We start from the raw sequence: 12,832 nt of genomic DNA, 5'->3' as shown, positions 1-12,832 counted from the left end.
TAATTTTGCACACACACCGGGATTATTAATTAAGTTTAAGAAAACAAAGGCAATATTCTGACACTTCTGTCCCTCCTCAGAGTAATGGCTTGTTTTTTTTTAGGATATTCTTTGGCAGGACATTAAAAGTATAAAACATTTAGACAGGTCTGATGGCATTGCAGCCACAGGATAATTAGATTTTCTCTAATGATGATGGAATCATGTGGTGCGTCTGATGGAATTTTCCCTTAATCAATAGACTTAGGCTGTTATTGAGTTTGCTGATTACTCTTGCAACTGTATACTTTGGGGTGTCAACGGTTTTATAAAAAAATATCACATTGTATTAATACCTTTTAGCTCTTTATTGACCATTGTTTTTCTTCCTTTACATGTTTGTCCTTGTATTTTACACCATTTTCTTCTTGGCTCCTCTTTAACACCATTACTTATTAGATTCCTGAACTCACATTGTGTTCTTGACTTAGTTCTTTTCCCTTTTCCTTGGCTCACATCTAGTTGACTTTTCTGTCTCCTCCCTGCTCTCTTTGGGGGTCATGATAGAAGGTTTTCAGCTGGACATGGTGCTCTGTGGACTGTTTTCCAGCCTCAGGCTTTGACATTTGACTCCTTCATGGGACCTGCAGCATCCATTATGCCAGCAGGAGAGGAGTGGGAATGCAAAGATTATGCAAATGTGTGACAGAGAAGAAGTCAGATAGAGAGAAGATATTCCTTATTACAATTCCTGTGAAACGTAGCATAATGTGCATAATACAGAATATACCTATAGCACTGGTGACAGGGCCAAAACCATAATATTATGGTAATTTTTACATTTATAAGTTGATAAAAGTATGATATTTAAAATGGGTTTTCGAAACATGAGAAAGTATTCAATATGTTGTGATGTGGCTGGATTTGCAAAATAGACACAGAAGGTTAGTGTGACCTCCTTCTGCAGCATGGAGCTCATATTTTGACTAATTTTTATTCAAAAAATTGGTGGTCTATTCAAAAAACAACCATCCAGAGTGTATAAATGGTGGTGCCACTATCCTGGTGACTGGCATATAAATGAAAACCACAGAAGTGAGTTGTAATTTTTACCTAATGTTTTCAGCGTTTTCTCTGCAGATTGATGTTGAGCACATGCTTTTTGATTTTGGACATGGCAGTTTGTGTAGATTGCTTGTATTCTGGTAACTTGAGTGATGTCAGACAGTCAAAGCTCTTAAATAAGAGGCAAAAACTGCATGGTGAAAAAAAGAATGACTATTGGGAGCTGTATTTCCTCCTAAATTTTTAAGACCTGCAGTTCAGCTGGTATGATTGACACAAAAACACCAAAAGCATTATTTGTATAAATACACCTTGCTGCCAGTCCCTTGTAACCCTGGGTTGGAACAGGCTGGCAGAAAAGAATAAATGGACTAATAGGTGATTGCTGAGCATCAAGGAGCTAAATTTGAGTTTTTCTAGGCATTACTAGAGGGAAGGTGAAGGCAGAAAATGCAGCAGGTAATTTGTATGGCCTTTGGCAGTTCAGTCAAAATTTATGGAAAAGGTGAGAAATGCCTGTTTGAACCTGAAGCATTTACATCAGAAATAGAGTATATTATAAACTTAATATTGACTTAACAAATGTGAATGAAAGTACTGGCTATTTTACATTCAAATTATGGGATTCTTGCAGTATTTTTTTATAAATAAATATTATAATTAAGAGGCCAACAGTCTGCAATCATTAATACATTTTTGCTGTTGTAATATGCAAACTGTTGCATTTAAATGTTTTCTTCTGCTGCAGAACATCAACCATTTACACCACTGACAGCCTGGAAATACGTTGCAGGCCATGTCAGGGGGAATACTGGCTTTGACGTGTCAAATAGTATATATTATAAATCAATATCAGAAAACAATTACATGTAGGAGGGTCGGCTTTGAGTTTATCCTCAGTGCCATTTGAACTGACATAAAAGGCCTATTTAGAAAAGCTGATTCATCCATATTCACATTAAAAATATGTGTATTTTAAAGTCTGTAAACACGTGCCAGGAGTATAAATATCAAGTGTTTATGGTATTTATTATGATCCCTCTCTCTACACTATGTAAATGACTTAATACACTTCATTTACTTTTTCAATTATCAAGTTAAGTTGTGATTTCATTACCAGGCTTTGATTGTCATTGTGTAGACTGGAGTTGTTTGGCAGGCTCCCCTGTTCATTAGCTTAGTGTTATTTATATTCTCATTAGCAAATGTGTCACCCATATGCTGTGATGGAAGAAATAACGCCCCCCCCCCCCCATCTGTCAATCACTCCTGCATTAGTGCCGACACAGATATTCATTCTTTAATCTATACCCTCTGTGTTTAAAGTGCACAAAGGTTTTCCTCATTGGATATTAAATATCCTTGTTTTGTTTATTTGCTTTGAGTGAGTTGAAATGTGTTCACTTATATATCTCTTTATAAATTGTTTAGAATCTATCTTTAGCCAAAGGTCCAGCTGTGCCCTGGTTGAAAAGATAGTATGAGAAAACAACATTGTGAATGAGGCAGGAAAGGGCAGCTGGACTATATTTCACTCCATTTACTTGGCTGTCAGCTTGGGCTCATTATCTCACATTTAGTTTCTGTGCTGCAGAGCTCCACAACAGCTTTCCACATTTCTGGCTTCAACCACTATTGTATTAAAATTCATTTACTTTGAGAAGTTTTCTGACCATGCAGAATTGTCAAACTTTTAGAAAACAACAGTTGCTTCATTTCCTGAGCTGTAAATATTGATTCCTATCAACATTTACAACATTTATGTTGTAAATAGGAAAAAGAAAATATATTAAAATCAGAACCAAACAGATCTTAGCACAATGGGGGAAAGATACAAGTAGGACAAAATTGTGCCGAAATGGAATTCCATTAGTAAAGGTTGGGATTGAGTAAACATTGTTTGAAAACCAGGAAATTGTTACATTTCAGAAAATGTAGCTGTGCTTCTGTGTGTAAAGTATTTGTATCAGGCAGTAATGTCTCTATCGGCTGTAAACTCACCCTGCAGCCAATAGAGCCAAAGGGAACGTGTTTGATTTGCAGAAAGTTCTTTTCCAATAGAGATCTTCTGAAATGAAAAAAATCCATCTTCTTAAGAAGCCAGCTTATCTTATTTTTATTTAATTTATGAGTTTTGATGATGGTGATTTTACTATTAACTACATGGGGCATGTGACATCTGACTTTTTAAAGCGACTGTGTTGTCACAAAGTTGTCAAGAAGCTGAGGATTATTATTTGGCTTTGGCTGTTGAATTCTGTTCCTTCCGTTTGGCACCTGAGAATGAGTCTCAGTGGTTATAAATTGCCTCGCCTTGACTGGAGGCCCTCCTGAGATGGAACAGTCATAGTGTGGCAATGTGCATGAAGTGATTTGATTTTGAGAAAATCAGATATTTGCAATCATCTCTTTAAAATGACAGCTCTAACAAAAGACAGAGAAAGCCAGCATCCTTGCTCTGAGGAGTAGTGCCGTGGTAACAATAGACAGGCAAACAGCATGGACAGGTAGAGAACAATGCACCATTCAGGAAAATACATCTGCTGATAGCTGCTTCAGCAATATAATTGCACCACTTTCACGTTAATCCTTCATAGACTTGACTGCAGCTGAGACAATTAAAGGCGGAACAGTTTTTTTTAGATGCAAGTAGAAAAGATTGGGAATAGAAAGACAGATAGAAGCATGTGTTTCTTCAGTGGTGAATTGTGATGAAAAGTGAAAAACTCAACTTTCTATTGAGTACTGGCTTAGAAGACATTACTTAGTTCTTTATTTAGGTTTTTTGAAAAACCAATTACACAATTATGTATCGAACTATCCTCACCAAGAAAAATCACAGTAATGGATGAAATTTGAAGGTAGACTGAATAGTGGTTACAAATCAAACATCTGCCTGTAATTGTGTGAATTAAATGCATATAAATGTAATGGTCATGAAGCAACTCAAGACCTTTTTCTTTGCCTTGTAAAAAAGTGCTTTAAGCTGTGATGGGTCATAATTTGTCAATGTCCAATGTCCAGTGAGAGAAAACAGTGCCACAAAACAGAAACTATTCTCCACACTGAAATGTTCTCTGTTGGCATTGAACAACAGACGAACTACAGATCAGTATTTGCTCTTAGCAGCTAAGGATGGATGCTCTGGATGCTGCCCACTGGCTGTATACTCTTACAAGGCTGATAACCTGTAGCTGATGTAGCATTTCTTTAGCTCTACTCTCAAGTTCACTGAAGTAATGTCACTGAATCTGAGGCCAGACACTGACCATGTTGGGAGATTTTGGCAAATCTTTGAGTGGTGTACTTATATCCTCTTAAAGTAAGGGCCCATCTGCAAAGCAAGTTCTCCTTATGTGGATTTCTGTTTCTTTAAAGCACACACAGCATTGTATCCATGTATAAATACAATTTTGAAAACTACAAAAAAAAGTTCAGGTGGGGGGTTCTGCTCCAGTGTTTTCCCCTGCCATCATCTTGTTTCATTCTCCATGCCTCCCTCTCTTTCTCTCACCTTGTGATTTTCTCTTTCATGTACACTTATCTGTGCTACCACCTCTTCACTGCATTCTGCTTTTGAATATGTGTTTAAAATTCATCGTGGTGTAGTACTGACATTGGATAAGATGATTCATCTTTCAACTTCCTTTGATCTCATTCAGACCTGAGAAAAGAGAGGGTCAGCTCTTGGTCTTTTTCAGTCACTTGATTCTGATTAAAATAAATCCCATTCCTGGTTTTAGAATCTCTATTGTACATGTTGAATAATTGAAAATGGAATTCCATTATTGCTCACATTCATGCAGATTCAGTGTAACGTGCAGGCAATGTGTGCACGCTCACAGCTTGCAGCCGACTCACACACATTCTAGGATCACATTTACCCTTTGTTCCAGTTGTCTATGTTTTCTTGCTTCATCTTGGCTTTTCACACTATGTCAGATCCCTAGTGGTGCCCACGGATCCGCCGGCCCCCTCTGATTTCCCTTGGTGTTTGACAAAGATATAGGAGTTAGCTGTAGGCAACAGCACCGCGCCTCACCAGCCTGTGTGATGAAATCAATCCACAACATGTGCATCTGTGCGTGCATCCACTTTCTGTGTCACTCGTAGCTTGTTTTTATGTGTGAATGGGCAATGTTTTACTTCATAGCCCTTCTGTTTTTTTTGTCTCTTCTCTTGCTTTTTGACAGAGCAACTCATTATACAGTAACTTGATAGACGTGCATCACACAGTGGTTAGACTCTCTCTGCCATATCCATCACTTTTTTTTTTCCTTCATCCAATTGGAACTGCTGTCATCCAGCAGCACAGCAGATGGGTCCAAGTGATAGCGAGGTAATGGCAGACCTGTGCATTCACATCCATCCCACCATATAGCCGTCCAATACAGTTAAAATTGATTGAGCCTTAGCTGCTATGATAAGATGAGGGCAATGACTCTTCACCAAGGGCCCCGGCATGATATCATTGTACGATTAAACACAACAGACAGACATCAGTGTTGAAGTTATACTCACTCCCTTTGTCTTATTAGAGAAAGCTGGATGTTTATCGTGTACGTTGATGGATGCTGATGGTTGTATTGTGTCCTGCTAACATGATGCTCATTTGTGAGAGGAGTTATCATGCTATCTGATCAAGACAGTGAGCACTAAAAGGGGTCAGCTTGCCTCTGATATCACATAAAACATGTAATGTGATTGAGCTGTGTTCAAGAGAACTCTGTTTTTCAGCAGAGTGAGATCATAATTTACTGATATCTGCTTGAGATAACCCATTTGGTCATCGTTTTTAACACTCTTAATTTGCAGCACGGTTGGTGCGCCCACATACGAGACCTGCCCGTGCACATGTATGTGTGTTTGTGTGTCCGCTCACTGAATCATCTCTGAACAGTGTCGCTCTGATGTGTGAAGTGGAACAGAGTATAGGTAATGAAGGAGATGGGACTGTGTAATTATTCTGCAGAGGAAAGGATTACTGGTTTACTTAACTATTAATAGTTCACCTTGAAGTGCAAATGACTAGGGGATAAAACCCACACCTCTCTGCCCCTCATTACCTTCTACTGGACTAAAGATGTTCGCTACTTAGCCACCATTATTTAATGTAGTCTTTGCATATTTTCCATTAGCTCTTTTGTGTCTTATTTGAGTTGTTTGGCTAATGCACTGTGGCAAAGTACTGTTGAGTATTATGGGAAAGCATGAAAAGAGATCGATGTTTATGAGCCGTGCCTCACAATGCTGTTATTTGATACTTAGAAGACTGTTTTGTGGAAAGTGTGGGTCAAATAACAATCATAAGGGACTTCTTGCCAGAAAACACGGAAAACTTCAGTCAGTTCAACAATGACAAGCAAGATACTACAGATACTGTACATATTTATTTTATTTTCATTTTGTATTATTACAAAACTGAAACTAGAAGCATAACAGCTAATTTGTAGTGTTAGAGTGTAAAGTATCATGTCAACTAATATCTAGTGATTACAGTTCTCTACTAAAAGCAAATAAAAGAATAAAGAGTGAAAAAAATAAATGTCAAAGTTTAAATATGTGATTTCATAAGCAGAAAATAATCACATTTACAACATCAACATCTATTTTTTCAAACTTAAAACTAATAAAACTAAAAAAAAGCAGTTAACAGAAGCTTCTGCCCCCACTGACACAAGAAAAAAAAAGAGTAGAGAGACATTGTAACATAGTTTATATTTGTGTGTGAATGCATGGATGGATGAACATATCATTTGCTTGTGTACATTCCTGAATATGTGGATTGAGTGCACACCCCGCTGAAGTGAAGCGAGTGTATCTCATCACAGGGAACAGACAGAGATTGAGGGCTCAGGGCGCGTCAAGGATTGCCTCCTATTTCAGCTCAGCTGCAGTGGGCAGGATTTCCATTTTTCTTCCCATTACCAAATAAAATACACCCTGCTGTTAGAGCTGACATGGGGGAGAAAAACACATTAATAGGGAAGGCTAACTTTTTAAGTGGTTTGGAATTTTGTGCATCTGCTATCAGGATTGCTCTAATTTTAGAGATGCAAACACATTGTACATGCAGACAGCTAGTTAATTTCATGTTAATTGCATTGTTGGGCAGGCCTGGAAAGAGCACAAAGCTTCAAACCACGGTCTTCAAAAATGAGCAAACATTCGACATTAGGTATTTATATTTTCTGACATGTTTCTGACACTTTAAATTAATCACTTTCTGTGCCTTCAATCTTTCTGAAAATTGTATTTTATGACTTTAATCTTCATCCCACATATTTCTAACATGAGTAGATTTTTTTAACTCAACCTTTTACTTCACTGTCTTCTCCAGGAACCACCGTAATGACAATGATGGCATTCGACGCTGATGACCCTGGCACTGATAACGCCGCATTGCGCTACAACATCGTCAGACAGTCGCCAGACAAACCTTCACCGAACATGTTCTACATAGACGCAGAGAGGGGCGACATTGTAACTGTCATCTCCCCCACGTTACTTGACAGAGAGGTAAGTTGACTTGGCAAACGTGTATGTGGGGTATCACTCTGCTCACACAGCTCAGTGCTGAGGGTCCCAAGCGGAACAGTGTTTGCCTGTGAGTGTTTTTGCTGGACAGGATGTTGTCACAAGTCTTACACTTGTCAGTGGTGTTTCTGAAATGAAGCCTTTGCAGCTCTGCTCTTTCCCAACATGTCACTTGCCAGTGAGCAGAGTGAGGAAAGGGCACAGATACAGTTACATGTGTCTTTGTGTGAGGGAGCTATACTGCATTCCAGGGAGCAGGCGTAGAAGCCAGATGAGTGCCTCTCCATTTCCCTGTCTAACCAGAGCGAGACAACAGGATGATTGCTTTTCCAGCAGGGTGACGAATGCCAGAACATCGATTGGGTTCGCTGGTGGAAGAGGAATATGAGCTGTTGTCAGACACTTAGCGAATAGTTTAATTGAGGTGATACACATACTCATCCGCAGACTCTGGTGGTGTCCAACAAGCCCTGCTGAAAAACCTCCCATCCGGAACTGCTAGAACCATGGTGGCTAACTGCCCTGATGAGCCGATCCCTCAGCTATAGTAAACTGTTTAAGAGGCGTAATTGATTAAAAGTACGATGAAATGAGATGTAATCAATGCAATGAGCACTGTCAGCTGCTTTTGTGAGGTGATTGAGAGAACAGTGGTGGTCTTTGTGGTTTCTCCTCTGTAATAGGAGGGTGAATGTGAGACTTTGGAGGTATATCACTTCCAGGAGATTCAAAAAAAGAGAAAAAGAAACAATAGCAGTGCTTCTCTGCTGTCCACAGCCAAGATTTATTACAGTGCTAACAGGCTGGTGTTCGAATATTCAGTTCAATGCCTTTAAAGGAGGCACACGCCAAATTGTCGCCTGTTTGTGGCTTTGATGAATCCCTTCTTCTCACTTTTTTTCCTATAAGGGAAGATATTAGTAAATACCTCAGAGTGACACAGACCTTAGACAAAAGTTTCAGAAGCAGCACCTCATGGCAGGAAAAGGGCGCATGCATTTTTAAATATGTGCTGTGTGACAGTGGCATACGGATGAAATTCTGAAGACTATGACAGGAAGTACATTTGCTGACCGGTCTTTATCTCATTGCATCTGAAAAAAAGGAGAAAGTCACAGCACAAGCATGTGATCAAACACTACAGGTTGTGACAGCATTCTTTTAAGCTGCAGTGTTTTCTGAGCCACCTGAGAGTGGCTATAGTACAAGAACACATTAGTGTGTCTGTACTCCATGTAATTATGCAGGATTATTTTATTTAAAAATATTTGTTTTGGAACACCTTATTTGGTGGCCATGCTGTGTTTATTCAGTGTTACCATTTATTAAGAGCTGTACAAACAGGGCTTTCCTGTCAGATTCCTGTTTGCTTTGAAGCACAGAGATTGGGTCATTTTTGTGGTCTTCTATTTGACCTGTTGAAACACACACACACACACTTTTTTTAGTCCATACTAGGAACTTCTTTTCTGCTCAAATCAGGTAGAGAAAAGTAATGATCTTAATGATTCACAAAGTGAATGGTTGAGGAAGGTTTCCAAGCTGATTCTAACATCACATTTTGTATTTTGTTGTAATTTAACTCACCCAAGTGACATGTGATGAGATCTGTCAGGGCATAATTAGAAAGGAAGGAGCACTAGGGGAGAATGAACTCATGAACAAGATCTTGTGTCATTAAGTTTTCTTCAAGCACTGAGTCTATTTTTACACCCATATGAAGTATTGCTCAGTGAAATTCATTTTAGTACATTCAAAGAAAAAAACTGGAATCAAATCCAATATGTGTATATGTGTATCTTTCTACTAGAAATGCTCAAAACAGCTGTGACTAATGCGGATATGTGAAACTGTCCCTCTGGTCTTCACATGGTTGCAGGGGTGGCTACTTACAAGCATTATAAGCCTGGAGCACCTTGTTTGATTGTTTTCATGTCGTCTGCCGGCATCTATCCCTTCATCCCCACATGGCAATATTTTCTGTGTGCCAGGATCTTCAAAAACATTTTCAGGGTTTTAGCAAAGGTTCAGCAACAATACACAATCTCTGTTACTAGAAAACAACTTAAAAAAAAAGCAGAAGGGGAAAAAAGTTGTTAAAAAGAGATTTAAACCCAGCCAGTTCAGCACATTCCATCTGCCATACACAATATAGTTTTAAAAGACAGCATGTCGACCATATGCTTTCTCAGTATTCTCTGTTTGCAAAGCAAAGAGGAAACAGAGGGAGAGAGAGACAGAAAAAAAAAGAGCCAAACTTTACCTGTGTTCTCTAAATTCCTCAGACATAATTCAGGTGCATCTCTAAGTGTATTTGGATAGACACCTCACCTGCCCCGGGGAAGCAGAAAGCAATCCGGAGAAAATTGGAAAATCAATTTTGTCACATTGAAATCAGTTTGATTTTCCCTCTAGTGCTTTCTCCGAGGCGTAAAATCCTGTCTTGATATGCACATTTATTCCATCGCTCTCTGTTTTTCTCCTCACTTTGGACACATCTCCCCTTCACTTTCTTATATTATTCTGACATGCGATGTTGTTGGATCAATGGCGGGCTGTAATTTTTGACAGCTAATATCGCTTGCGGGATGAGGCCATTTTCATGTTTCAAAAGATGAAAGGAGCGTTCCTATCTTTGACTGAATATACATGGAAATCTCTCTTAATTCAGTCTACTTTATGGAGACGTCCATCTTAACCTGTTGTCTTACAACAACTGAAAATTCCTACTGATGAGCTGCGGCAGTGCAGTGTGTAGAAGCCTGAAGCAAGCACTATTTCATACGGCGGACACCGGATCTTTTAATTATTCAACGTTATTCCACATGTGGACAAATGTTAATTTGAAGCAGAAAAGTCAATATATGAAGCACAAGGGCTTTTAGTGTTTAACTTATTGTTTCAGATTAGGTCTGACAGGGAATAAATTTGACTTGTAATGAGAAAGAGGACATAAAGGGTTGAAAGCAGTCACCAATATTAATAAGTGTTCCACCTTTCTTGGCCTATGTGAAGGCAAGCGTATGGCAGCTTGACAGAGGCAATGTGTGAGGTTATCTCTCTCAGAACATGTAGCTGAATTATGTTTTCTTCCTTCAGGTGTGTGAGAATAAATTGGCTGAACTTCAATTAATAAATCAGCTGTCCTCAGACAACAAAGCACCTCCAGAGAGGGAGAGCTTCATGCGCCTCCTGATCCCAATATCTCCATTGTCTGACTCATCATTCGAACCCTAGTTTCCTCAGTCAGCTGTGCTTTCATGCACCATCTCCCGTTGTGACATCCTGACTGCAGTACACCCTTTTTTTCCGAAGCTTGTGAACTGAAGGAGCGGGGATGTGTGAGAAGATGTAAGGAGAAGAATAGAGGACAGCATGCAGGGTGGCACTGAGAGGTCCCTTTGTCTTCAGAATAACAAGGTTTCTCTGATCTGCTCTACCCTTGTGATTTATTAGCCACAAAGCTACTGTATGTACAGTGCCCCGTAACAAGCAGGGATCTCTAAATGAACGCATGTGTACCAAATATGTTCTTTTCATTTATGTATTCTCTGTTGCACTATCCTTTGAGACATTAGTAAGACCACACATACACAAAGAATGATGTTTACCTTCATGCAGACATCCTGAGAGGCAACGTCATGCACTAAATAAGAAAAATGAGAAGACTAATGCTGCTTGCTTGAACTTTTTGCAGAATGTATTTGAGGCAGGAATAGAGCAATCACATTTCTTTGACATGCACACGCACACACACACACATATCTGTCAGTGCCACACACACCAATCATTGTAATCTATTTTAGTCTATGGAGTGTCTGTATGCAGGCAGGCTGTAACCAGAGAGGACAGACTGCTAATGGCAGTGTGACTTTCTGACTCCCTAATGCTCTCCGGCCAATCTGGGAGCTGTCACCGCTCAGGATAGCCAATCGATGGAGTCGACCGACCCCTCCGTCCCCCCTCCATGTTCTACAAAGGTGAATTACATGGGGATAAAATGGATGTGTGTGTGCTTGTGTGTATTTGTGATTTTTTTCTTTTAGGACAAAATTGTCTTCTATTCTGAGACCTGCTTGTGGTTTTTACAACGCATGCTTGTGATTTTACATCAGTATCAGAGCATATTTATTCTTTTACTGGCGGGCAACTTTCATAGAAGGTAATGCTTAACAATCACTGTTGGAAAAATGCACCATCCTGACAGTCTAACAAAAGAATAATTCTTCAGTCTGATTCAGATAAACAGTCGACTGTCATTTGTACTGTATGCTGTATGTAGTCTCTGTTGACATGATGGGTTATAATCTTTGAGACACAGGCGTCATCTGTCAGCAAAATGATCTCGGGCTGTGTGTTGTGTATATTAAACGACTTAGCTTCCAGTCGCTGGCACTGCAAATGTGTTTACTTTACATTATCCGCTCTGTTATGCTTTAACTAGTACAAATCCAGACTGACAGGTAAATGGATGCACACAATTATCCCTGATCAGCGGTGTAGTATGCCATGGTGACTGTAAGTAAAGTGACCTGGGTTGTTTGTTTGGTGCGACCTTGGCAGCACGCTTCCTGACAGCGTTTGGCTGATAAGAAAGCTTATCCTGTCTAATGGCTTATTTGGCTCGGGAGCCAGAATGGCTACATGCCTGTGATGAATGACAACTGAAACTTTGGCAGGTTCCACTCTTTAGGAAAGCTGCATTCATTTTTATTGTTGTGATCTTGTGCATCCTCCACCATCTCCCATAGTTTTACCACCTTGCTGTTCATCATATTGTTTTCTTGCTTATTTTCATTTTGTGTTATTTTCTCTCTTTTGTCTTCCTGCCGTAAATGTGTATTTTTTTTTCTATCAGCCTCTCCTTTTCTGTCAACACTTCACTGTGGACATCCAATTACTCGTAGGTCATAGCGTAGTGATTCCATTCAGAGCAGCGCCATTCAGCACGGGCCTCAAACAGCCATTCAAATTACATCCTCGGCTGCCTTCAGAGTTGGCGCTCTGCAAAATGTTGTTTTCAAACATTTCTGGGGCCACCACCTAATCTGATCCCCCAAACATAATTGAATGTCAGTCGTCACATAAAGATGCTTTCCTCTCTTCAATTAGCATCTCGTTTCCTCGTGTCACAGCGGTGAGACAAAGCAGACAGAGAAATATTTACTCCTCGCAGGTACAGGCCAGAGAGAGTTATTATATTATGTAATTTATATGCAAATAATACAGCACAGGGAACACATTGATAAGA

At 39.5% G+C, this 12,832-nt stretch overlaps 1 protein-coding gene across 1 annotated transcript in view; it reads left to right on the top strand.

Moving 5' to 3' along the window:
* cdh13 (cadherin 13, H-cadherin (heart)) overlaps positions 1–12,832 on the top strand; it is a 269,402-nt gene that overhangs the window by 166,577 nt on the left and 89,993 nt on the right. The window contains exon 8 of the mRNA XM_028407949.1: positions 7,385–7,563. Coding sequence (XP_028263750.1) covers positions 7,385–7,563 — 179 coding nt within the window. The remainder of the gene's footprint in view (positions 1–7,384; positions 7,564–12,832) is intronic.

This window comes from Parambassis ranga, chromosome 6 (assembly GCF_900634625.1).
Source record: "Parambassis ranga chromosome 6, fParRan2.1, whole genome shotgun sequence".
NCBI classification, from domain to species: Eukaryota; Metazoa; Chordata; class Actinopteri; family Ambassidae; genus Parambassis; species Parambassis ranga.
The sequence above is the reverse complement of the archived record's forward strand: the minus strand, read 5'-3'. Positions and strand labels throughout refer to the sequence as shown.